Source organism: Tarenaya hassleriana, unplaced genomic scaffold (genome assembly GCF_000463585.1).
Source record: "Tarenaya hassleriana unplaced genomic scaffold, ASM46358v1 Cleome30, whole genome shotgun sequence".
NCBI lineage: Eukaryota > Viridiplantae > Streptophyta > Magnoliopsida > Brassicales > Cleomaceae > Tarenaya > Tarenaya hassleriana.
In genome coordinates this window covers 602,529-624,123 of record NW_010966178.1, presented here as the reverse complement: position 1 = coordinate 624,123, position 21,595 = coordinate 602,529, and the positions used below count along the sequence as shown (strand labels likewise).

Here is a 21,595-nt window from a genome sequence, read left to right as displayed (position 1 = left end):
AAAGGAGCCCCGCCGGTAATGGCGGCGGCAGGGGTGGGGATTTTCGGCCGATGGACCCAAGTGGTGGCGTTGGAGGAGATGTAAGATCTAGGCCGATGGTTGGTTCTGACGGCGGCGGCGGCAGCGGCCGTGGAGGATTTCGGCCGGCCGGATCCGGAGGGTTTTCGGCGACTAGGGATCCAGGCGGAGGAGGATACGGTGGCGTAGAGATGGGATTTCAGTCAACGAACAGTGGTAGTAGAGGGTTCGAGTCTGAGTATCCTCTGAGACCAACACCACCGCCGGTGGTGCAACAGCCTCTGTCTGGTCAGAAAAGAGGGTTCCCTTTCACCGAGCATGGCAGTTCTCCCGGAACTGGTAAGCCTCTGTGTTGATTTTATCTTCAGTTGGTGGAACAGCTATTCGTAAAATTCTTTGATCTATGAGTCCTTTTCTTGTTTCTGAATTGGTGTAGGCTTAGGCTATCATAACAGTGTTTTTAGGGTAACTTAAATGCGTTTTTAACTTAGTTATTGAAGGCATTCCATGTGGCAGTTGTTTGAGCCTTGATTGTGAGTAAGGAAGGAGTTCCTTCAGCTGTGATAATGGTTTATTGTTCTTCTTTGTTATACGCAAATATGTGAAAATTTTGGGGTAACTTAAATGTGTTCCATGTGGTAGTTGTTTGTGCCTTGAATCTTGATTGTGATCTTTGATATAGTGATTGGGGTTCCTTCAGCCGTCAGAATGGTTTGTTGTTTCTGCTTTGTTCTAGGCAAATATGTCAACATTTCAAGACAACTTAAATGTGTTCCATGTGGTAGTTGTTGGAGCCTTGATTGTGATGTTCTCATTTTTCACATGTGATGTTTTTACGGGTGATGCTTCTCATTCTAATGTTTGATTGTCTCCCTTTGCTTATTATTTCTTTGCAGACCTTTCTGATCACGGCAGTTTCATCAAGCTTTTTGTTGGTTCCGTACCAAGGACAGCTAGAGAAGAAGACGTGAGTCAAGATGGAATTTATATGTTCTTTTTATTTTAGTGTTGCTGCCATGTTTTTTCTTAACCCATGTCATGTTGAGATTTTAGAGTTTTCCTAATTTCTGTGTTTCTGACTCCAGATTCGCCCTTTTTTTGAGCGACATGGAAATGTTCTTGAGGTAGCTTTGATCAAGGACAAGAGAACTGGACAACAGCAAGGTATGTATGTTTTTATTTTGCCAGGGAATAGTTTTCATTTGTACTTGTTTGAATTTCAGGTCTCCTGAAAAGTTGCTGATGAGAAGCAACCTTAGTTTCATTGTTGGCCTCCGTTTGTTTGCAACAAGTTTCCGGCTTGTTGGTTATGCTTGCAGGCATCTTGTTTGTATTCAGTCCTTTCAAACAAGAAGGCTGCCTTGTAGCTTGCTAAAAAGGAGTTCATGGAAATTTCGGGTAGTGGGTTTTTTCTACTTGTAGCAATCCTAGGGGTCTCTGATAGCTGTAGCTCATATTGTTCCAGTGTGATTGAGAGTTGGAGTTAATGTACATACAGTATGAACAATTGTTGGACGTTACGTTATACCTGTGGGTTTTGGTTTACAAAGCATCGATGATTTCCTCGCCATCTTGGTCCCAGTGGATTGTCTTTTTCTTTCTCTTCCTTGAATGAATTGAGATGTTGTGTTTGACTCACTCTCCCTTGTTTTTTTTTTTTTTTATTTTTTATTTTTACATTTGGCCTTTTAAGAATCAATGTATCGTGGTGGATGTTAGACACTCACCTTTTTTACACTATATACGTCCAAGTTTGGATGTGTTGTCTTTATCGGCTGTTGATGGAATTTCTGGGATTCTCTTGGATGGCCTGACGTGGCATGAATGTGTGTCTTTCTTTTGCTTTTCCGGATGACTTGAGAAGCTACGATGTCATGTCAAGATCTTATCTTCTTCCTTTCTCATTGATGACCTGTGATCTGTTTTTGGTGTATGATCTTTTGTTCCTTTTGATTAGATGGGTTTGTGATGTACAATACTACCTCTCCCCAAAAACAGAATGATGAATGAATGAATGAATGAATGAATGAATGAGTGAATGAATGAATGAATGAATGAGTTGAGTGGTTCTTAGTTTTCTGAATGTGTTTTCCATTGTGAATCTGAGTTGCAGACAGCGATAATCCATATTTCATAATTTATGATATAGATGTCTGATGATAGATGATAGGTATCTACAAGCCCTTGTGGTTTCTTATGCTTGATTTAGTCCCCAATGGGTGGCTATACCTTGAAGGTTTGATGCTCTGTGTCCTTTACACTGCGTTAGGGATCTGTGCTTCAATTGTTTGTCCATTGGTGTTAAGAATTATCAAATTGTAGATACCTGATTGTTTATGTTTTTGCAACTTTTACCACTTTACGGGTAACTAGTTTTTGTTGGCATCCTGTTTGCCGGTGTACATAGTAGTGTGTGACCTAAATGCTGTAGGATTTCTGGGCTTGACATGGAATGACAGATTATTTGCTCGTCTCCAATTTTCACTGTAATGTGTCTGTCAAAGATCCGCAACTGCATTTGTGGTGCCTCTGGATTTTATGATGCAGATGTCATCTTTCTGTTTTCATTATGGTTCCTGCTCTTTGTGTTAATTCATTCCTATCTCTGAAAGGACTTGGTCAGTTGGTCTAGCTTGTTGCCTTTTCATATACTCCACTCGGATGTATTACACTATCATGTCTGGCAACAGCATTACTTCATTGGTCTAGAAAGGAGACTGAGGCGTGTCTGGATTTTTAATCTTTCTTCTGAACTTGTGTGTTTAGTGCAATGCTGTTTTTGCCAGATCGTGGGTGTTTGGTTTGTAAATTTTAATGCCAACTTTGACTGCGTTTTGGTACTACTTGATGTTGATAGAGGGGAATTGCGAACTTTAACATACAGTTCAAGTAAATACTCTTTAATGCAGGCTGTTGTTTTGTAAAATATGCAACCGTTGAAGATGCCGATAGAGCCATTAGAGCATTGCACAATCAGATCACTCTTCCTGGGGTAATTGTCGCTGGTGCTTCTCTTTCTAGAAATTGACAATCGCAGATAATTTCACTTGCTATAAGTTGTTCATTCTCAGGGAGTCGGCCCTATTCAAGTTCGGTATGCTGACGGCGAAAGAGAACGCCTAGGTAATCTTTGAAACATGTAACTTATTGTAGGTCGAATTCTGTGGTGTACACGGGATTGTATATATTTTGCGTAAATTCAAACTGCTAGAATTGCAATTTTGCATAACCTATCTTGTTCGTAAAAATATTGATCTTGTTTATTCTCTTTTTTCTCCTCATTTCTGACTTTTCCTCATGCTTGTGATAGGTGCACTGGAGTTTAAGTTGTTTGTTGGATCGCTGAACAAACAAGCATCTGAAAAGGAAGTTGAGGAGGTATGTCTCATATCCCACCGTTAGATTCCCTGGTAGAATTTCACAATTAATGCCTGATTAGTAGAACAGAGAAAATTTGAGTAGATTTTACTGTTGTGCAGTATTGATCCGATACTGATGTTGTCCATGTTATTTTTACAATTTTTTTTGGGCCCTTAGGTCATTTGTTGATATAATAGTGTCCTCTGTACCTGCGAATATCTGCTTATGAAACTTATTTGTTTATCTCTTCTTTTAAATGGATTATACTGTTTGCATGCATTGTTTGTATTTCTTAAAACTAAAATTGATAAAACGATGTGGGTAGTTGCCTTGTTGTTAAGTTATCTGTCATGGAAATATTTGGTGATCTTTGCCACCGTTTATGCTTTTCCAGATCTTTTCACAATTTGGCCGTGTGGAAGATGTTTATCTTATGCGAGATGAATATAGACAGAGTCGCGGTATGTGGTTTAATTCCTAATGTTTCTATGATAATCCTGCATCAGTGATGGCGTTGTCGATAGTTCTAGATTTGTATAATATGCCAACCCAGTTTTCGTTTGTGTCAAATGTGTTTGTCTTTTGCTTATTTAGGATGTGGATTTGTAAAATATTCAAACAAAGAAACGGCAATGGCAGCCATCCATGGTCTTAATGGAGTTTATACTATGAGAGTAAGTCTCGCTCACACTGAATATCTCTTTTCACTTTTTATCTCCCTTTGTCGCCATTAAGTATTTTTTTTTCTTTTGTTCACTTTTCTCAAATCTTTTGACAGGGGTGCACTCAGCCATTGACTGTCCGGTTTGCTGATCCAAAGCGACCTAGACCTGGCGAATCAAGGTATCACCCTGGAGACTACTAATTCATTTTCATATTCTTACCACCATGCCTGTATGTGCTATTTGTTTCTCCTGTCTGTACATGTAGGAGAACTATTCTAGTTGTAAAGAAACAGTTCCTAAATGATTGTCTGGAGAAGTGGGTTCGTCTGTAAATTTCTGCACTTAAGTGCCGAGGATGTTGTAAAGAAGATGACAAACGGATTAGACTAGAATGGGGAATTGAAAAATAAGCCAATGGGAAACTCAGTCCCTTGCTATATTTTCTTGTATGTTTTCTGCACAAGAGTTACTGGAAATATTTGCAACGGATACTTTGCAAAGAGATAAGGAAAATATCAGATTATACAATGAATTCAAACGGCTAAGAGAGTAAAATGGGAAGTGCATCTGCTGATTGTAATCTTTGGAGCAGAATAAGGCATGTCTTGAGCTGATTGTCGTGATTTCCTTCGCTTATTATTGTTTGCTGTTTATGTGTAGATTCTTGATTTGAGCCTTCATTCTTGCCCTTGATTTGAATAACTCAATTGTGCAGATTTCTTGTAGATTCAGGTCTAATCAATTCACATGAGCACATGAGATGTTGAGCAACACAAGTCAGGTGTTGCTGAACATAATTGTGTCTGTGTGTTGTGTGTCTGTCTTGCATGTCCGTGGCTGTATCTTGTATATCCGTGATTGTCTTCGTGGCTGTGGCTGTCCGTGTCGGTAGCGTGGCCATCTGCATTGTCTATTCCAACATCATCTCTGTCTTCTTCAACACAATTGAATTGAATTTCTGAAACAATGCATTTTATGTTTTTCTAAACTAGTTTATGTTTTCAGAGACACTGTACCTGCCGGCGGACCTGGTTCAGGGCCTCGATTTCAAAATCCGATATCAAGGTAACTTAATGGAAAATAATAGCTTGGTTCAGTAAAGTTATATTCTACTTTTTGAATTCGGTTTACTTGTCATTATTTTATAGGCCCTTGTCGAACTCTGGAGAGCCCATTGGAGACGGAGTCCAAACAAATCCTTGGCGTCCAATGAGCTCACCGAACATAGGTCCACCTCCTAATTATGGGGTTCGTGGGCTTGGGATTGACTTTATTTCCAGGCCTGGCGGTCAAGGAACATTGCCTTCAAATGTGGTGAGAACATCTTAACGATCATCTATCTTCGTTTGTCTAATGCATTCACACGAGTGGGTAGTTTGTCTGCCATGCTCACAGGCATGTGGGCTCGTGAAGAGGAGCTTGGGGACCCTCATCCCCATTTAGTCTTTTATGTCTTTCATGTGATGTTAGAAATCATGCCTTGATATGATGCTGTTGATTTACCGGTTTATGCCATGTTATTGCTATTTGTTGATTTCTATATATTTTCTGATTATGGAATTTCTTTTTCTATGTCCCTTTGTACAACCTGTTTATAATTAAAAGTTCTGATAGTTTTGATGCCATCCGATAACGTTAGGGTGGGCCCTCGGGTGGCTATGGTGTCCCTCCTCTTAATCCTCTTCCCATCCCGACAGCTTCGTCTTCTGCCACAATGCAACAGGTATTTGAGGGCTCTATCTTTCACTTCCTTATCTCACAAATCTTATATCTGTCATGATTGTGTTGGTATTTGTCTGTTCCTACAAAACAGCAATTTTCTGCTAATAGCCAGCATGTATCACCTCTGCAGAAGTCGGTTCAATCCCCACAGGATATTCCCCGTTCTCTTCAACTCCAGTCAAGGGTGCCTGGTGCTCAGGTTTCCTTAACTCAGACGGCAGCTCCACAGAACCCATATGGTTACGGCAGCCATTTACCTTCTTCTCACCCACTACCTCAGCAAAGTATCTCTCCTGCAACTGCGCCTCAAGCACCTTTGAACGTCAACCTACGACCAACTTTCGTCTCCTCTGCAACTGATCAATTGCCTGCTCATGATCAGCAGCAACAGCTGCAGCAAATGCAGCAGCCTCCTTCTCAGTTAGCTCAGCTGTTGTCACAGCAAACACAGACTCTACAAGCAACCTTCCAGTCCTCTCAGCAAGCTTTTTCTCAACTGCAGCAGCAGTTGCAGTCCATGCAGCAACCTAACCAAAGTTCATCAGTGCCGCAGAATAACCAAGCTGGTAAACAGCAGGTGCAGAAAAATTTATTTACTTAGTATCTCTTGGTTTGAGTTCAAACGCTCAGTTTTCTATGGATCTTGATCTCAATTTCTCATATTATTTTGGGAAAGACATCTCATAGTTCATAACTCGAGATGTGTTTCTGCAATATGTGCTTATTTTCTCAAATGTGTATGGCTGTTTTGCTATTAGTGGCCTGGAATCGGGATACAGACGGTTGGAAGCACTGCTGGATTTACACCAGTTGGCGATGTGCCTTCAGCTGCATCTACAATAAGTCAGTCTGTAGCAACTGTCAGATGTAACTGGACGGAGCATACATCGCCTGATGGATTCAAGTACTATTTCAACGGTGTAACGCATGAAAGCAGGGTAACTTATTTCCTCTTCATCTATTCTCTCTGAGTTTTCATTCCTCGAGATGTGTTATAATATTTGTCTCGACTTTTCCAGTGGGAAAAACCAGAGGAAGTGGTTCAGTTTGAACAGCAGCATCAACAGCAGAAACAACCTGTACAGCAGATACAAACCCAATTACATCGGCAGATTCTGCATTCCCAGCAGGTGACACAGCAACCACAACAGGTTCACCAGCTTCAAACACAATATCACGACCATCAGCAGTCACAGCAATCCTTGTATTCCTCATCGGTTGGTCTCCCATTTGTGTGTTTACCTGTGGGGTAAAGGTTCAAGTAATTTTGGACACCACCTCTTAACTTGATTTTCTCCTTTGACTTTGGAATTGCAGTATCCAACGCCAGGGGTTGGTCAACATGCTCAGGTATATATCTACAATATTTTGTGTACTGGTCTATCACTGCATGTTTTGATTCTCGAGTTACTATTTGGGTCTTTATCTGACAGAATGTGGTTGATTAAGGACTTTTATCGATGCATGTTTACTAATTGACGCAAATATCCGATTTTTTTTTTGCACCACTTTTTTTTCCAATGTTTTAGATAGAAAAGTAACATTGCGCTTGTTATCTTCAACTCTAACACTTTTTTTCATTTGAAATGCAGAATCAATCATCTGGGGTGGGGCAAACGGCACAGGTATATATCGTATTCTGCGTACTCATGTCTTGCTGTGTGTTTTGATTCTTAGTTACTACTTGGACTTCTTGGATGTTAGATATTATATTAAGGATTTACAGGAATGAACGTGAAATGAATTGGATTAGGCGTACTTTTGCATATGTTTTAAAAGCAACACAGCTTCTATCCGTGTTGTCTGTAACCTGAAAATTTTGTGTGTATCATTTCTAATTTGGTTGTCTTATTTTCCTTTGGAATTGCAGTATCCTGTCTCAAGAGTTAGTCAAAATGCCCAGGTATGTTGTAGATTAAGGCGATTCATCACTAATCTATGTGTGCTTAATGGGGCATAGTTTTGCCGGCATTATGTAAAGAAATAAAATGTTATGCATATCATCTCTAACTAGAGTATCTTATATTGTCTCCATCTGGGAATGCAGTATCTGGTGTCAGGGGTTGGCCAAAATGCTCAGGTATTGATATTATTTTGTGTATGCATCTCTCATCGCATCTATTGATTCTACTTGTTTTTTCAGCTGATGGTATGTAAACCGTAGTAGATAAAGACAGACACTGATGCATGTATATTTTATGAATCCGTAAATCTGCCGACTTTTTATGTTAAGAAAGCTAAGTGACATGACAACAATCCGTGGATCATCTCATGCAGTTCATGTGTTTGATCTACCAACATATATGCCTCTCTGACATGAGATTTCATGTGTTCACGTGTCTTACAAAAAAAGGCCGTAGAGATCTGCAAGTGTATTGCTTATCTTATTACGTACACGGGTTATCCAGGAATATGGTCGAACACAGATACCAGTGGGAGATGCTTCAGTCAAGAATCCAGCACACATCCAACAAGTATCTATATGATTTATGTTCAATTGATATGAATCCTGACAGTTTATAAATCTTCTTTTTGTATTGTACAATTTATGGACCTACATTTGATCCTTTTAAAAACATAACTATCTGGTCTTGTGCAGGGCTATCAGTCTACTCAGGAATTTATGTGGAAAAATAAAGCATCAGGTTCAGATTACCCTCTCACATTCTGTCTTTGGTTTCTGAGTTGTTCCATAAAAAAAACTTAGCATATTTCTGTGGCTTTAGTTTCTTTTTTAAAATAATAAGGATAACTATGATCCAATTTTCAAAATTTGAATGAAAAATTTTCTGCGCAGGTACATGAAACAGAGGAGCGAAATCTTTTAGAAACTGTTGAAGTAGAGCTCTTGATTTAGGTTCAACGGCCCAGGTATGAGTGAATCCGTCTACCGTTCCAACTCTATCTTTGCAGTATTTAGTCCCTTAGAATTTCTTCCCCCCATCAACTATATTCCAAAATGAAAGGAAAATGTTGAGTTAGGAGCGATTAGTCTGTGTGAGAGTTGTAACATATTCAGTTTGACCTCTGTTGTCAGTAAGAGTAGTTAAGCCGGCTTTACATAAGATTTCTTCCCTCCCTCATATATCATATTTGTGTACATCTTGGTCAAATAATGCTAGCTCTCTCTAAGAGTCTTGTGTTTTTTCCTTCCATCTTTTAGCTTGTGATTTTAAATATATGTGCATGTACTTGTATGCTCTTTGGTTCTAAGATATATATCATAGTAAATGGGTTTTCTGGTGGAGCCCTATGTTTTTCTTTGACATGCATGTCTGAAGTCCAGACATGTTTTTTTTTTCTTCATATATGCCAAATATTTATAACATTAGCCTGCTTTTTTTCTCCTTAAAATCATCTCTTTGTGGCCTAATATCTCTTAGAAGCTGTTAACAGTCCTACAATCCCTCCTAATCTCACCATCGTTGTTGTCAGTTCCGGATAAAGCTCCCATTTTGACCATAGCATTCTTGAAATCTTGGAAGAACACAGACTGATCTTCTGCATAGGTTTCGACAATCGACCTGGTTTGAGGGTCTTGAGCCACAAGTGCTTGGTCAGAAGGAAGAAGCCCCTCACCGGAGAGGAGGTTGATGAAGTAACGGTTGTCGAAAGTGGAAGGAGTGGCCAAATCCAGATGGGTGATCGCCGCTGCTGGATCAACACTCGAGCATATCTGCTGGAGAGACTCCAGGAACTCGAGGTTGTCTCCTTGGCTTGCTGCTGCTGTTGGCTGTAGCCTTGCCGCAAATGAAGAGCAACGTGCCTTTCCCAGTGTATGGGCACCTTGTTTGTGTTTTTTTTTTACCAAAAAAAGGTAAGTTATTCGAATCTCACAAAAACACAAATGGGTTTTGACCTTTCTATAAAGAGCGATGGGGAATACAGACCGGAAAGAGCAACCATGTCGGAAGGAGATAGGCCGAGCTTTTGGAACATGGAGATGAGAATTGGTGCTGTTGAATTGGGCGATGGTAGGCTGCTTGCTGCTGCTGTTTTGCTCGCTGTTTTTGCATCCTTTCTTCCAAGCTCGACTTCCCAACTCGGCCCTCCTCTCTTCATTCAACTCAACCATCGGTTTCGTATTAAAAAAAATTTACTCAACTTGATAGATTATTACGTGTTAGGATATATATATATATACACACACGAAACCCAACTTACCAGAATGACAGAATCACGGGCGGCCATTGCAAGAATGTCGGCGCAAGATACAGTCTCCGGACAGACGGACTCAATCTCCGACTTGATTGTGTCAATGACTTCGAAACCCCTTAGAGAGTTGAGATTCGGTGGCGCCGTTTTTTCTCCCTCGAATCCTTCATTGTCATCCAACAGCACCGATGCATCACATCCCTGCACCACTGACACCCTAAAATTGGTTCCAATCTTTTGGTGGAAATTAAAAGGAGAAAGTAGGAGAAGCAAAGAGAAACTCGCATTGACAAAGCAGTCGTGGAAATGGAGGCGGAGAAGAGAAGCTGCCATTCTCAAATCACGAGAGACAGCGTCTTCCACCCACGCGTATACGATAGATTCGGCTTCAGGGCAGCTACGACGATACAAACCAAACTCAAGAACCATATTGAAACCTATATGGACGTCTAAACCACCATCTTCACATGTTTTGTTGAATCTCAGTGGACTTGTGGTGGCTCCCGACATTGCAACAGCCGCCACCATTGTCACTACAACGAACAACTCAAACGGTTTCATGGGTTTATCCGAGTTTTTTTTTTTTTTGGTTTCTTAATTTATTCGATTTGGAGTTGTGCAAGTTGGTACCAACGATAGAGTTACAGCGCAGTTAGTGTGTAAGCATGTGTTGTGTATATATATACATGTGTTGTCTACGTATATGTGCACCGTGTATTACTGCAGTTGTACTGTAAAAGTAGGTTAGAAAGGAAGAATTCAAAAGGTGGAAATGGTCTCTGCTTGCGTCGTTATATTTTGTTGATCTTCTCCAAACAATATGAACTCATTCTTCCCCCCTTTTTTTTTCTTGCTTCAAAAGTTATACAATGAAACTCTTCATTTATTTATTTATATATTTTGTAATTCATTAAGCAACAATAATGGTTTTATTTGGTCTACAATTCTGAATCGATTGGTTCGCCTCTCATTAATAGAAGAGGTACGTACGAATGGTGCTACCCACAGAATGACGACATTAAGACGATGCTGAACAAGTATGGCGAATGGAATCTACGAAGTATATTCGCTCTCCGTGTACGGTCATTGCTTCCTCTACGAAGTATGTGAAGAAGTATGGCGAATGAATCTGAATGTGCATGGATACCATATTTGTTAAAGGCATGACATAGTCCTCGATGAGACTTGGTCAATCTGTTTTCGTGTGGTCCTCTTTGGGTTTAGTAATTCCTTTACGATCCCGCCATGTGTGTGTATATATATATATTGATTTAAAAAAAATTAGGTTCTATATACACATATATACGTATAGTGTTACATGTATATATGTATATATGTATATATGTAGCAGTCGAAATCGGTGAGGAGAGAAAACCAAGGGGAAAATGAGTTCAGGAAAATGCTGATGGGATGCCATGGAATGAAAGTCCACGCGCCTCAGTTGCCGCAACACATGCGCGTGTGGTTTGATGGTGTTCCAAATCATATGTGACTCGGCCAGCCCTTATGGGCTTTAAACCCCCGATACGGCCCACAAAGCTCAATTTTGCAGTACCACTTGGGTTAGTACAATGCAGATGAGCCTCAATTTTTAGCATAAAAATAAATTATATAACCAAAATATTATAATTACAATTAGCGAAAATTTTAAAATGAATGTATTTTTAGTTTAAAATTAATCAAACAATAAATGTTTTTAGACATTTTGGTAAAAAGGGTTATATTAGTTTAATTTTTTAGCAAAAAAGAACAGAAAAAGTGTCATTTTACAAAATTGCTTAAAATCCAAGTCATTTTTAACTATTCCTTTTTATGACACAAGTACACGAGTTTATATCTACTTACATGCATTTAAGCATAGAATGCACAGAAAACAAATGTATGTAATACGATATAATAGCTATATATTTCCAAATGAATGGTCTATCTAATTAATTAGTTGTTGGATGACCCAATCTAGGTAGTTTAACCGGTGAAATGGGGCGCAAAACGTCTGTCCCGTCTCGAGTTCGAACCCCAGGTTAGGGAGAGAGCGCATAATTCAAATCACATGGTTGGCTCCCGGCCCCGGAATTAGTCTATACCTCGGTCCAAAAAACCCGGTTATCCAAAAAAAATTAGTCGTTGGATGATTAATCAATTATGCATGTGGGTATATACAAATGCTACAGACGGCCCCAAACAAACCAAATCTGCAACCACAGAGTCCATACCAAAGCCCTTGAAATTGATATAATATGGGCCTCTTGGTATTAGATGAGGCCTCAAACCCATTCTAGCTTTAGGCCCATCTTAGATGACGTGTTCTATCTCTTTCAATATTATATTTACACAATCAATGCTAAAGTAAGGCCTTAAAAAAACGAAAAAGTGGAATGTTAGTGCTGAAGAAAGAAATCCACTAATCCAATAGGCTTATAGGTTAGATAGTACTAGTGAAATAGGCAAACACCAATTATATTATTACACAACAAACATATCATTGGTGCTATGACTGAAGTTTAATACATATATAGAGGCATAAATTTCATTAGAAATGTGCCTTTTATTATATATTAAATTTTATTTACCATTCCATTTTTAAAATATATATTTTAGTAAAGAACAAAAGATCTTAGAGACACATTCTCTACACAATGGTTACAAAATTACTATTTATATGCCTTTTTGATAAAGAGACTGTCTCCCGGGGCCTACCCACGTGGGCTTTATATAGCTTTAGACAAAGTCCTCCTTTTATTTGTTTATTACCCAAATCCTTTTGTTAGAGAAAAAAAATAGCAATAAAAATCATATGATCGATATAATTAATGTAAACCAGTAACAGCATTATTTCCCATGAACAAACCCACATATTTCAATGCAAATGATATTTACCACATCTAAGCATTTTTATTGAAGCTCAATCCAAAGTTTTTCATGTTTATGATGTATAGATAACATTTGGGGGACATCATTTTGGATAAAATTAAAGAGAGCGAAATGAAATGTATTAATTGTGGGAGTTGATAACACAAAGCACACGCGTGTGGACCAACGGGACATGCCAACGTGTGATAGAGATGGGATGTTTGGTTTTGATGGCAACACCATTGCCTGTCTATTACGTTTACATGCATGCATGCATGCATACATACATACATACATACATACATACATACATACCATGCATGCATAGAGCAGTGGCAGCAGCAGCTGCTCAACAAACAACGCTATCAGTCCAAAGATTTCATTGTCTAAACTTTTGTTCGGAGGGCAATGCATATCCATGTGCATGTTCAATTAAATGGGAAACAATAAAAAAAATTCGAGTGGATGGACACAGATCCACACAACATGTGTCAGAACACAATGAATGAAAGCATTATTAAAAGACTCTTCTTTTCATGACCAATGCCACTGTTTTATTACCTAATTATGTATGTATGTATGTATGTATCGGTCTTCTTTTTCAAAGACATTGGCCATGAAAAATAAAAGTGAGAAAGATTCTCTGTATAGGCAGGCAGGTGTCTGTGTATATGTTGGAACTCAAGACGAAATGTGTGTATCATATTTTACAATTCCTTAGAACAATCAATGGGGTTTTTGGATACAGTGGCTGAACATACCAACAAGTAACACACTTCACAAAATCTAAAAGGGTTTGTGCTCACAAATAACTGAACTATTAAAAGACAAAATCTTGTATGTCCACCCACCGTTCTTACCTACACATATTTCCTCGTTGTTACAATGCCGTAACAAAAACGACAAAAACACATTAATTTCAACTTCGGCTGTAAAAGAAAACACGGCATGCTCCTGTGACCAAATACGTTATTAGAACGCATCTATGTTTATCTTTAATTGGAAGAGAAGTTAATGTGGTTAGTTGCTACTTTGCTGTATTGCCTTATGAAGAAGAGATGGAATAACACGGGAAAAAAAAAACTTTTATTCAGATTACAGAAAAATACTTGCCCTGTTCATTCTCTCTCTTTTTTTTTTTTTGGGTTCATATTAGGGGTTCAAGAAAGGATATACATGAAGGGTGATTAGGGGGAGGTTGAATCATAATATTCAAATAGCAGAAATACAAGAGAACGAGACTTTTTTTAATTTGGAAAAAAAAAAAGGAACCAAGGAAAGTGACAGTTGGACCACTAACCGATCATATGTGCTTGTTCCCCGTCATGAGCTGGCGGTGGTAGTGGTGGTGGGGGCGGCGGTGAAGGCGAAGTCTGCAGCGGTGCCGAGCTTGAACCGACGGCATCGAGTATGGCCGTCATGGCGCGAATCTGCATCTGCATCGCCGCTATGTAATCTGTGGTTTCCTCCAGAACCACCGGCAACGGCTGTTTCCGGCAACCCGGAACTAACCGGCTAAGCACCTTTACCTTCCTCTGCACAGCCGGTATACTCTTTTTCCCCTTCAGCCTCAGAACCGTCGCTCTCTGCTTCCTTGACTGGCAACTGCCGGTTACCGGCGCCGTCCCGAGATTCGAAATTCTCGGCCGCTTACGCTTTCTGAACTTGAGCTTCACAGATCTGCTCGCCAACAAAGCTCGGCTCCACAGCATTCTGCCCCTCGCCGTTACCGCCAGGGCCCTATCGGCGACTTCCCGAACGGCTCGACCGCCGCGAGGCGTCTCGCCTTTCCCGCCAGGGCCCTATCGGCGACTTCCCGAACGGCTCGCCCGCCGCGAGGCGTCGAAGATTCCGGAGACTGACTAATCCGGAGCTCCCTCAGAGCCTGGACGAGCTTCGTCGAATAGATCTGCTGTTGCTTCTCCGATCTCCATCTCTGAAACGATGCCCCCGGCGGCGGCGGCGGCGGAGTTTGCAACGGCGGTTGTTTCTTCTTCCGCTTCCGCCGAGCGCGATCGGAACGTGAGCTTGACGGCGGCTGAATAAGCAGATCTGATATCGGAGACAAGGAAGACGCCATATTCTCTTTTCCTTATCCTCTCTGTAAAGACCCTGAGATATCACCCGTACGATTCCGAACAATTCGATCAAATGAAATCAGATTAACAAAAACAGATCGGAATCCGTCAAATTCGAACTGTTCGATCCGATTCCAGGATATACAGAGACGAATCCGAAACGAAGAAACAGAGAAAACGAGATTAGAGAAGGATAAACGGGGACGATTAAGAGAGGATTAAGGTTAACTTACCGATTGGAGATGGAAGGAGATAGAGGAGAGAGACGGAGAACGGAACGGGACGGGGAAGGAAGGTGAGGTGTCAGTAGAAGAATCCTTTTTTTTTTTGCAAGGGAATCACTTTTTTTTATATGCCAACATCGTCATCCATCATCATATGCTTCATATGCTATGCACTCACCTCACCACCGCATTATCATATATTTTATTTTTCTTATATATTTACCATTATCAATACGATGCTACTTCGTTATCATATGCCATGTGTACATTTTGTATTCCTAAGAAAATAATAATACTTCTTCCCGTTTCAAAATATTTATAGTTTTAGATTATTTTCTATGTTTCAAAATATTTGTAGTTTTATATTTTTAAGATATTTTTTTATAATAATTTCCAATTTTATCCCTACCAAATTCCAATACATTATTAATGATTACATTGTTTTTATCATCAAATAAGGGTATATATGATTTTTGATCAATTTCTTTAAAAGTGAAACAATTTAAAACAATAAATATTTTGAAACGGAAGAGAGAGAGTAGTAGACAAATAAATATAAACAGGATAATAATTTTCGAAAACATTAATTGGGCTGGGCCTAACTAGGAAATGCTTTGATAGGCTTTTTTTATAATTAAGGCCCGTTTTATTATTTCGCTGCCCCACCGAATACAAAAGCCTAATTTCCCGAATTTCACTCATATAAATTGCATCTTCTCTCTTTTTTTTTTGTAAGATAAAGAAAGTTTTTTTTTTGGTAATCGAATTTCTTAGACCAAGGTCCAAACTAATTTCGGGAGAAACAACTATATGATTTGGAATATACACCCCCTCTCCAAATTTGAAATTCGAAATCGAAGCGACTATCCAAATTTGGGTAGAAATAGAAAGAGTTATCTATATGTTGAAGCAAATAATATCATGCACATGAAGCAGAGATGATAACTTACGCAATGGTGATGATGATGAGGAAGAAGAAGAAGAAGAAGGAGATATTATTGAATGCAACAGTAACATATATATGTTGAAGTTAACCTAATTAAGCATTAAATTTGGGGGGAGGGGGGTAAAAATAAGTTTGGAAACATTTCCACATATAACACAACGTGCCTGCGTGGGGAAGTTTTTTCTTCTTTCTAATGCCCAGAGGAAAATGGGGGAGAGAAAAGGGTATAGAGTGGCGGTGGTGGTGATGATGATGATGATGATAATGCTGCATGGAACGGAGGGGGGGTTCTGGTCAGATCTGTTCAGCAAGACGAGCACCGTGACGCTGATAAACGAGGCGGAGAGAGGGAAGACGATGACGGTGCATTGCAAGGGAAAAGGGGGAGATCTTGGCGTCAAGAAGATCGGGTATGGAAAGGCGTGGGAGTTCCCCCTTACGAGGTACTGGTCGGATTGGAGCACGAGCGTCGGCCGCTGCAGCTTCTCCTGGGGATCCAAACGCTCCCACTCGGCCGATATCGGGTATCTGGCGGCTCATATACATGGTATGCTCTCCCCGCATTACATCATCACCCAATACGGTCCTTGTTACCTGACCTCTCCTAAGCCCCATTGTTTCCTCTGGGAACACGTTTAAATGCTTTCTGCATTTCTTTTATAACCAAAAAAACATTTACATATACATATATATATATATATTTATATTTATGTATGACTCTGTCTGTTGGTGAAACAATGGCACTAAATGTTTTTCTAGAGAGATGGAAGCATCTGCTCTTGGCGTTATTCCATTCAACTGAGACGAAAATCGACATTGTTGAAGGTCCATTTGTTGGGTTTTACGTATGATAATATCATACGATTCACTAATCATTATAAGATTCCTATTTAGGGTTATTACAAAGGAAGAACAAACGAAAAAAAATTATATAACCATATTGATTTTACGTTCAATTGATCTTAGAAAAAGATACTAGCATGTTTCGATCTTAATTTTTTTTTTACGACGGTAACCCGTCTCTACAGCCTTTCGGGCCGGACATTGTTCGACTCCGCGGGACAGACGACATCTCGGACAGTAAACCCTCGGTTTCACGCAATAACTGGCAAATTACGCGGAACAGATAAACCAGCCAAAACTAACCGGTTCAGGAAAAACTCAGTAGTTGAACCCACAATCTCGTGTAGAGGGGATTTTCATTTTCCAACTGAGGTGAACACTTCCCCACGATCACCATTTCTTCCGCTTGCCATCTGGAAAAAATCTAAAGAACTCGGCGGGATGTCGTATCAACCGTCCAAAACCCCTAAACTCGTAGATATTGATATTGTGTGACAAAAAGAAAATTTTAAAATAAAGGTGAAGTCCTCAACTCAGTTGGAAAATGACAAGCCTTCTTTACACGAGTTTGTGAGTTCGATTCCTCCTGAGATCTGAGTTTTTCCTGAACCGGTCAACTTCAAATGTTTTACCAGTTATACGTGGTTTGTCGACTATTACACGGAAGAAGGATTTACTGTTCGAGATGTCGTATGATCCGTGGAGCCGTCCGAAGAGCTGTGAAGACGGGTTTATCACCGTATAAAGAAAATTAAGAAAGAAATGATGGTCGTGATGATAATGATGAAGCCCTTGGTTAATGGGCCATTGTTCTTTATTTTTCGGTTTCATAAGTACTTGCCGCACGAGAATGACGCTGCATATTTATTTCACCCAACACCTAAACGGCAGATCGTTTCGGCCGAATTAAAGGAAAATCTATTTGACGTGTTTTTTTGTATTTTTTTTTTTATTACAGAATTATTTTTTTTCCTGAATAAGGTGGCCACGACAAAAATTAGATGACGAAAACAAAAATAAGATGACAGAATTTGCTATCGTAAACCCATCAATATATGTATATAACCTTGAAAGCGACCCTTAAACGAAAACAAAAATAACATTTAAGAGTACAAATGCCTTGTACGAATGTGTTTGGGTAAAACATCTGTCCAATGAGTCAGAAGGCTCTTCAGACCAAGCTGTGGTCGTTTCGTTATTACCAAAAGAGGAATAATCCCAAGTAAAACAAGAAACAACCTCCACTTGCCATTCTTGGCATGTAACATTAATTTCACCTTTTAAGGAAAAAAAAACAAACATTGGTTTGTTAGTGGAAAGAAGAGGAGTAGGTGGGAGTTGCAGAGAAATACTATTAACTTGTCGAGGAGTGCGCTGCGAGTGCGAGTGCGAGTGCATAAAAGCCTCATGCACGTTCTCCTATTTATTGACGTTATGGGTTATGATTATATTATATATATATATTCAAACATGTAGGGGACGGTCTATCCATTTAATGATACATTAATTCTTTTTTTTTTGTTCGGTAACCGGATTTTCTGGGTCGAGACTCAGACTAATCTCGGGATCGAGAGTCATCTATGTAATTTGAATTATTCGCTCCCTTCCCACTCTGGAGTTCGAATTCGGTGTGGGACAGACGTTTTGCGCCCTGTTTCACCGGTTGAACTACCCTGGTTGGGTAATACATTAATTCTTTATATTATATTTTTTATTTAGATTAAGAAATACAAAAAAACGAGTTTGGTCAATACGTAAAACCAGCTTCAACTCACTAGATTCTCCATTACATCATGTGATTATATATCGATGGTTTGTCTTGATCGTGCCGCTTTGGTAAACTAATTCACTTCCCTTGCATACCGCATAGTATTTTTTATATGCATGAAATATAATATATATATATATATATACATCGTTCATAATATTTTTTTTTATAATTCAGAACTTCATTAGGTTTTTGGTTCAATTATATTTAGTAGAGAATTGATAAAATCCATGTGCATGTTCCCAAATGAAGATTTGAACTTGAATTGAAAAAAAACTTTGTATTCTTCTTTACCAGTTCAACCGTCTAATTTTGGATTTAGAGAATAATTTTTTTGTATTCCAATAGATGTCGTTTTAGATTTTTTAAACGATGTTTTAAGAAAAATTCCAATTTTATTTTTAACTAAAAATGCTCAATTCTATAGACTATCGATGAGAATATGATTTAAGGAAGTTACATGTGGGTTTTTTATATTATTTTAAAATTGTGAAAAAAATCTAAAACTACATGTATTGAGAAACGAAGGGGGGATATAAACTTTTACTAATACATCAATCTTAATCTTATAACTAACCGTAGAGAAGTTAAAAGGATATTATTATCGAGGTCATGCATTTCAACGAGGCATTAAATTCGTTTACTAGTACCTTTAATTTGTACATCTTTCACCCAATTCATAAATTTGGATTCCCCAACCAACCAAATGCACTGGTGAACTCTGAATTTCAATATATAACAGTTTCATTCTGTCTGTATGTATACACGCACGCCTCTCTTTATTCCTTACTAGAGATTCTTCCTATATTTCCGATTCTATCCATATTTTCCAAGGAAAAGTTCCAGCAATCAAGAAGGGAAGTCAAGGAACGTGATGGTGCTTGGTTTTGTTACAGCGTCATTGGTCTTGGTGATATTATTGTTCACAATGTGTAATGCAACAATCCCGGCGAACTTCGTGTTCGGGGATTCGCTGGTTGATGTCGGGAACAATAACTATATCGTCACCTTGTCGAGGGCTAATTACGCACCCAATGGCATCGATTTCGGATCTCCCACCGGAAGATTCACCAATGGAAGAACAATCGTCGATATAGTCTGTGAGTGTATATATTATCATCATTCTTATGATTTTCCATCCTCAATTACAACTGTAGTTTTCATATACATGTTTTCTTGATATTGCAGTTAATTACCTAACACAAAATATATATAGGCTACAAGAACTGACTAGGTTAATTAGTGTCAATATTAAACCGGTACAGCATTGGTAAACCAAGAATGTGTCGGTATAGATGCATATATATCGGTTTAATTATTAAACCGGAAAATCTAATGGAAAAAGCAGGCCAGGAGTGGGGGAACAAGGAACCAACGCCGCCGTACTTAGCACCAACTACAAGAGGCTCTGTGATCCTCCGAGGTGTTAACTATGCTTCCGGAGGCGGCGGAATCCTCAACTCCACACCGAAAAATCAAATGGAAAAAGCAGGCCGGGAGTTGGGGAACAAGAACCCACCCCCGCCGTACTTAGCACCAACTACAAGAGGCTCTGTGATCCTCCGAGGTGTTAACTATGCTTCCGGAGGCGGCGGAATCCTCAACTCCACCGGCAAATTATTTGTAAGCTTTTTCCCTCTCTCTATCTATATTCCATATATCAAATATATATATATACACATATATATATATATATATTATAAGAAAAATATGTTAAAAAAATGAGAGCAGGGCGGTCGGATCAATTTGGACGAGCAGTTAGACAACTTCGGGGTAACGAGAGGAGAAATAATAGCACACGTGGGGGAAATGGAAGCAGCGAAACTGTTGGAGAAAGCCCTTTTCTCAGTAACCATCGGCTCAAACGATCTCATAAACAACTACTTCACCCCCGTCGTCTCCTCCTTTGAACGCAAGCTCGTTCCTCCTCCTGTCTTTGTCGACGCCATGATCTCGCGACTCAGATCTCAACTCACCGTACGTTAAGTCTCTCTCTCTCTTGCAATAAAGTTTTGTTCTTTTAGGGTTTATAATGATCGGATCGTGCTGCCTTAGAGGTTGTACGAAATGGGTGGGAGGAAGATCGTGGTGACGAACGTGGGACCGGTGGGATGCATACCCTTCGAGAGAGAGGTTGATCTGACGGCTGGGGTTGATCGATGCGCTGCTCAGCCCAACCTCATGGCTCGTATGTATAACCTTCGTCTCCGAAGCCTCGTCGAGGAGCTCAATTCCAATCTACGAGGTGCAACGTTCGTGTACGCCGACGTTTTTCACATCGTTTACGATATTCTCGAAAATTACGCTTCATACGGTACGATACCAATTATTTATATATATTTTTTAATTCAGTATGTATAGAAACATGTGTTTTGTGATGATGATGATGATGATTAAAAGGATTTGCGAGCGAGAGAACGCCGTGTTGCGGAATCGCAGCGGGGAAAGTGGGAGGGCTAATACCATGTGGACCCTCGTCGACTATATGTACGGACAGATCGAAGTACGTGTTCTGGGATCCTTACCATCCCTCCGATTCCGCTAATCTCATAATCGCTCGCCGTCTGCTCTCCGGCTCCTCTGACGACGTTTTCCCCTTCAACATCCGACAGCTCGTGGATCTGTAACCCAGTGTTCTTTTTTTATTTGCTACGTTTTCTTGATTTCTGGACCATATCCTTTTGTTAATTAGAGGAAATTAATAGAAGGTTAGGTAGTCGTGATTCAGCCAATTCATTTTCAGTCATTTAAGATATTACTCCGTTTTGTCAAAATTTATTATTGTGTTGGGAACTTTATGTGACTGTGATCTATCTAATATATGGCTTCAATGAATTCTTGATTAATTAATTCCTTTCGTTCTGTGTTGTAAGTGGCGGTTAACATCTTTCCATGTGTGTGTGTACGTACGTACGTATGCATGCACAATTCCGGTTTAGTTTCGAAAAATTAAAGGGCGAAATTAT

The 21,595-nt window shown here is 39.5% G+C and overlaps 4 protein-coding genes across 8 annotated transcripts in view; 2 read left to right on the top strand and 2 right to left on the bottom strand.

Annotated features, from left to right (window-relative positions):
* Window positions 1-8,909, top strand: part of LOC104820311 (flowering time control protein FCA-like) — a 9,773-nt gene extending 864 nt beyond the window's left edge. Inside the window, exons 2-23 of one of the 3 annotated variants that reach the window (XM_019203307.1) lie at window positions 25-357; window positions 915-985; window positions 1,104-1,182; window positions 2,928-3,010; window positions 3,090-3,141; window positions 3,329-3,396; window positions 3,773-3,839; window positions 3,973-4,052; window positions 4,157-4,221; window positions 5,049-5,108; window positions 5,192-5,357; window positions 5,683-5,766; window positions 5,857-6,342; window positions 6,524-6,703; window positions 6,785-6,982; window positions 7,083-7,115; window positions 7,358-7,390; window positions 7,636-7,668; window positions 7,813-7,845; window positions 8,174-8,239; window positions 8,365-8,410; window positions 8,563-8,909. In XM_019203307.1, the coding sequence (XP_019058852.1) occupies window positions 25-357; window positions 915-985; window positions 1,104-1,182; window positions 2,928-3,010; window positions 3,090-3,141; window positions 3,329-3,396; window positions 3,773-3,839; window positions 3,973-4,052; window positions 4,157-4,221; window positions 5,049-5,108; window positions 5,192-5,357; window positions 5,683-5,766; window positions 5,857-6,342; window positions 6,524-6,703; window positions 6,785-6,982; window positions 7,083-7,115; window positions 7,358-7,390; window positions 7,636-7,668; window positions 7,813-7,845; window positions 8,174-8,239; window positions 8,365-8,410; window positions 8,563-8,570 (2,324 nt within the window). In that variant the 3' untranslated portion in view covers window positions 8,571-8,909. Of the gene's footprint in view, window positions 1-8; window positions 358-914; window positions 986-1,103; window positions 1,183-2,927; window positions 3,011-3,089; window positions 3,142-3,328; window positions 3,397-3,772; window positions 3,840-3,972; window positions 4,053-4,156; window positions 4,222-5,048; window positions 5,109-5,191; window positions 5,358-5,682; window positions 5,767-5,856; window positions 6,343-6,523; window positions 6,704-6,784; window positions 6,983-7,082; window positions 7,116-7,357; window positions 7,391-7,635; window positions 7,669-7,812; window positions 7,846-8,173; window positions 8,240-8,364; window positions 8,411-8,562 lie in introns of all 3 variants that reach the window. The other 2 variants (XM_010550702.2, XM_010550704.2) reach the window with 2 other exon arrangements.
* LOC104820312 (peroxidase 40) lies at window positions 8,700-10,750 on the bottom strand. 2 transcript variants are annotated; one of them, XM_019203308.1, is made up of 4 exons: window positions 10,206-10,750; window positions 9,930-10,121; window positions 9,656-9,821; window positions 8,700-9,551 (listed from the first exon to the last, which is right to left on the bottom strand). In XM_019203308.1, exons 1-4 carry the CDS (start codon window positions 10,479-10,481, stop codon window positions 9,145-9,147), a joined length of 1,041 nt encoding a protein of 346 aa, XP_019058853.1. In that variant the 5' UTR covers window positions 10,482-10,750; the 3' UTR covers window positions 8,700-9,144. The 2 variants fall into 2 exon arrangements, with proteins under 2 accessions (XP_019058853.1, XP_010549007.1); XM_010550705.1 differs by having other exon boundaries at window positions 9,930-10,750.
* A 2,680-nt stretch (window positions 10,751-13,430) lies between these two features.
* Window positions 13,431-15,347, bottom strand: LOC104820310 (transcription factor bHLH147). Its single transcript, XM_010550701.2, has 4 exons — window positions 15,082-15,347; window positions 14,607-14,882; window positions 14,071-14,556; window positions 13,431-13,630 (listed from the first exon to the last, which is right to left on the bottom strand). The coding sequence occupies exons 2-4, from the start codon at window positions 14,848-14,850 to the stop codon at window positions 13,557-13,559; spliced, it is 804 nt and encodes a 267-aa protein (XP_010549003.1). The 5' UTR covers window positions 14,851-14,882; window positions 15,082-15,347; the 3' UTR covers window positions 13,431-13,556.
* Window positions 15,348-19,378: 4,031 nt separating this feature from the next.
* LOC104820308 (GDSL esterase/lipase At4g16230-like) lies at window positions 19,379-21,447 on the top strand. Of its 2 annotated transcripts, XM_010550700.1 has the most exons (5): window positions 19,379-19,729; window positions 20,122-20,252; window positions 20,361-20,606; window positions 20,685-20,943; window positions 21,030-21,447. In XM_010550700.1, exons 1-5 carry the CDS (start codon window positions 19,504-19,506, stop codon window positions 21,254-21,256), a joined length of 1,089 nt encoding a protein of 362 aa, XP_010549002.1. In that variant the 5' UTR covers window positions 19,379-19,503; the 3' UTR covers window positions 21,257-21,447. The 2 variants fall into 2 exon arrangements, with proteins under 2 accessions (XP_010549002.1, XP_019058851.1); XM_019203306.1 differs by lacking the exon at window positions 19,379-19,729 and having other exon boundaries at window positions 20,215-20,252; window positions 20,356-20,606.
* Window positions 21,448-21,595: the final 148 nt, after the last annotated feature.

Bases quoted from the DNA above. Each gene is read 5' to 3' on its own strand.
- LOC104820312 (XM_010550705.1), bottom strand. From the start codon at position 10,481: ATGAAACCGTTTGAGTTGTTCGTTGTAGTGACAATGGTGGCGGCTGTT. The intron at 9,822-9,929 runs GTAAGTTGGGTT...AGTTGAATGAAG, and splicing joins CCCGTGATTCTGTCATTCTG to AGAGGAGGGCCGAGTTGGGA. The intron at 9,552-9,655 runs GTCTGTATTCCC...AACACAAACAAG, and splicing joins CGACATGGTTGCTCTTTCCG to GTGCCCATACACTGGGAAAG.
- LOC104820310 (XM_010550701.2), bottom strand. From the start codon at position 14,850: ATGGCGTCTTCCTTGTCTCCGATATCAGATCTGCTTATTCAGCCGCCG. The intron at 14,557-14,606 runs GCGGCGGGCGAG...CTGGCGGGAAAG, and splicing joins TCCGGAATCTTCGACGCCTC to GCGAGACGCCTCGCGGCGGT. The intron at 13,631-14,070 runs GTTAGTGGTCCA...AAATATGTGTAG, and splicing joins GGAACAAGCACATATGATCG to GTAAGAACGGTGGGTGGACA.
- LOC104820308 (XM_010550700.1), top strand. From the start codon at position 19,504: ATGGTGCTTGGTTTTGTTACAGCGTCATTGGTCTTGGTGATATTATTG. The intron at 20,253-20,360 runs GTAAGCTTTTTC...AAATGAGAGCAG, and splicing joins ACTCCACCGGCAAATTATTT to GGCGGTCGGATCAATTTGGA. The intron at 20,944-21,029 runs GTACGATACCAA...GATGATTAAAAG, and splicing joins CGAAAATTACGCTTCATACG to GATTTGCGAGCGAGAGAACG.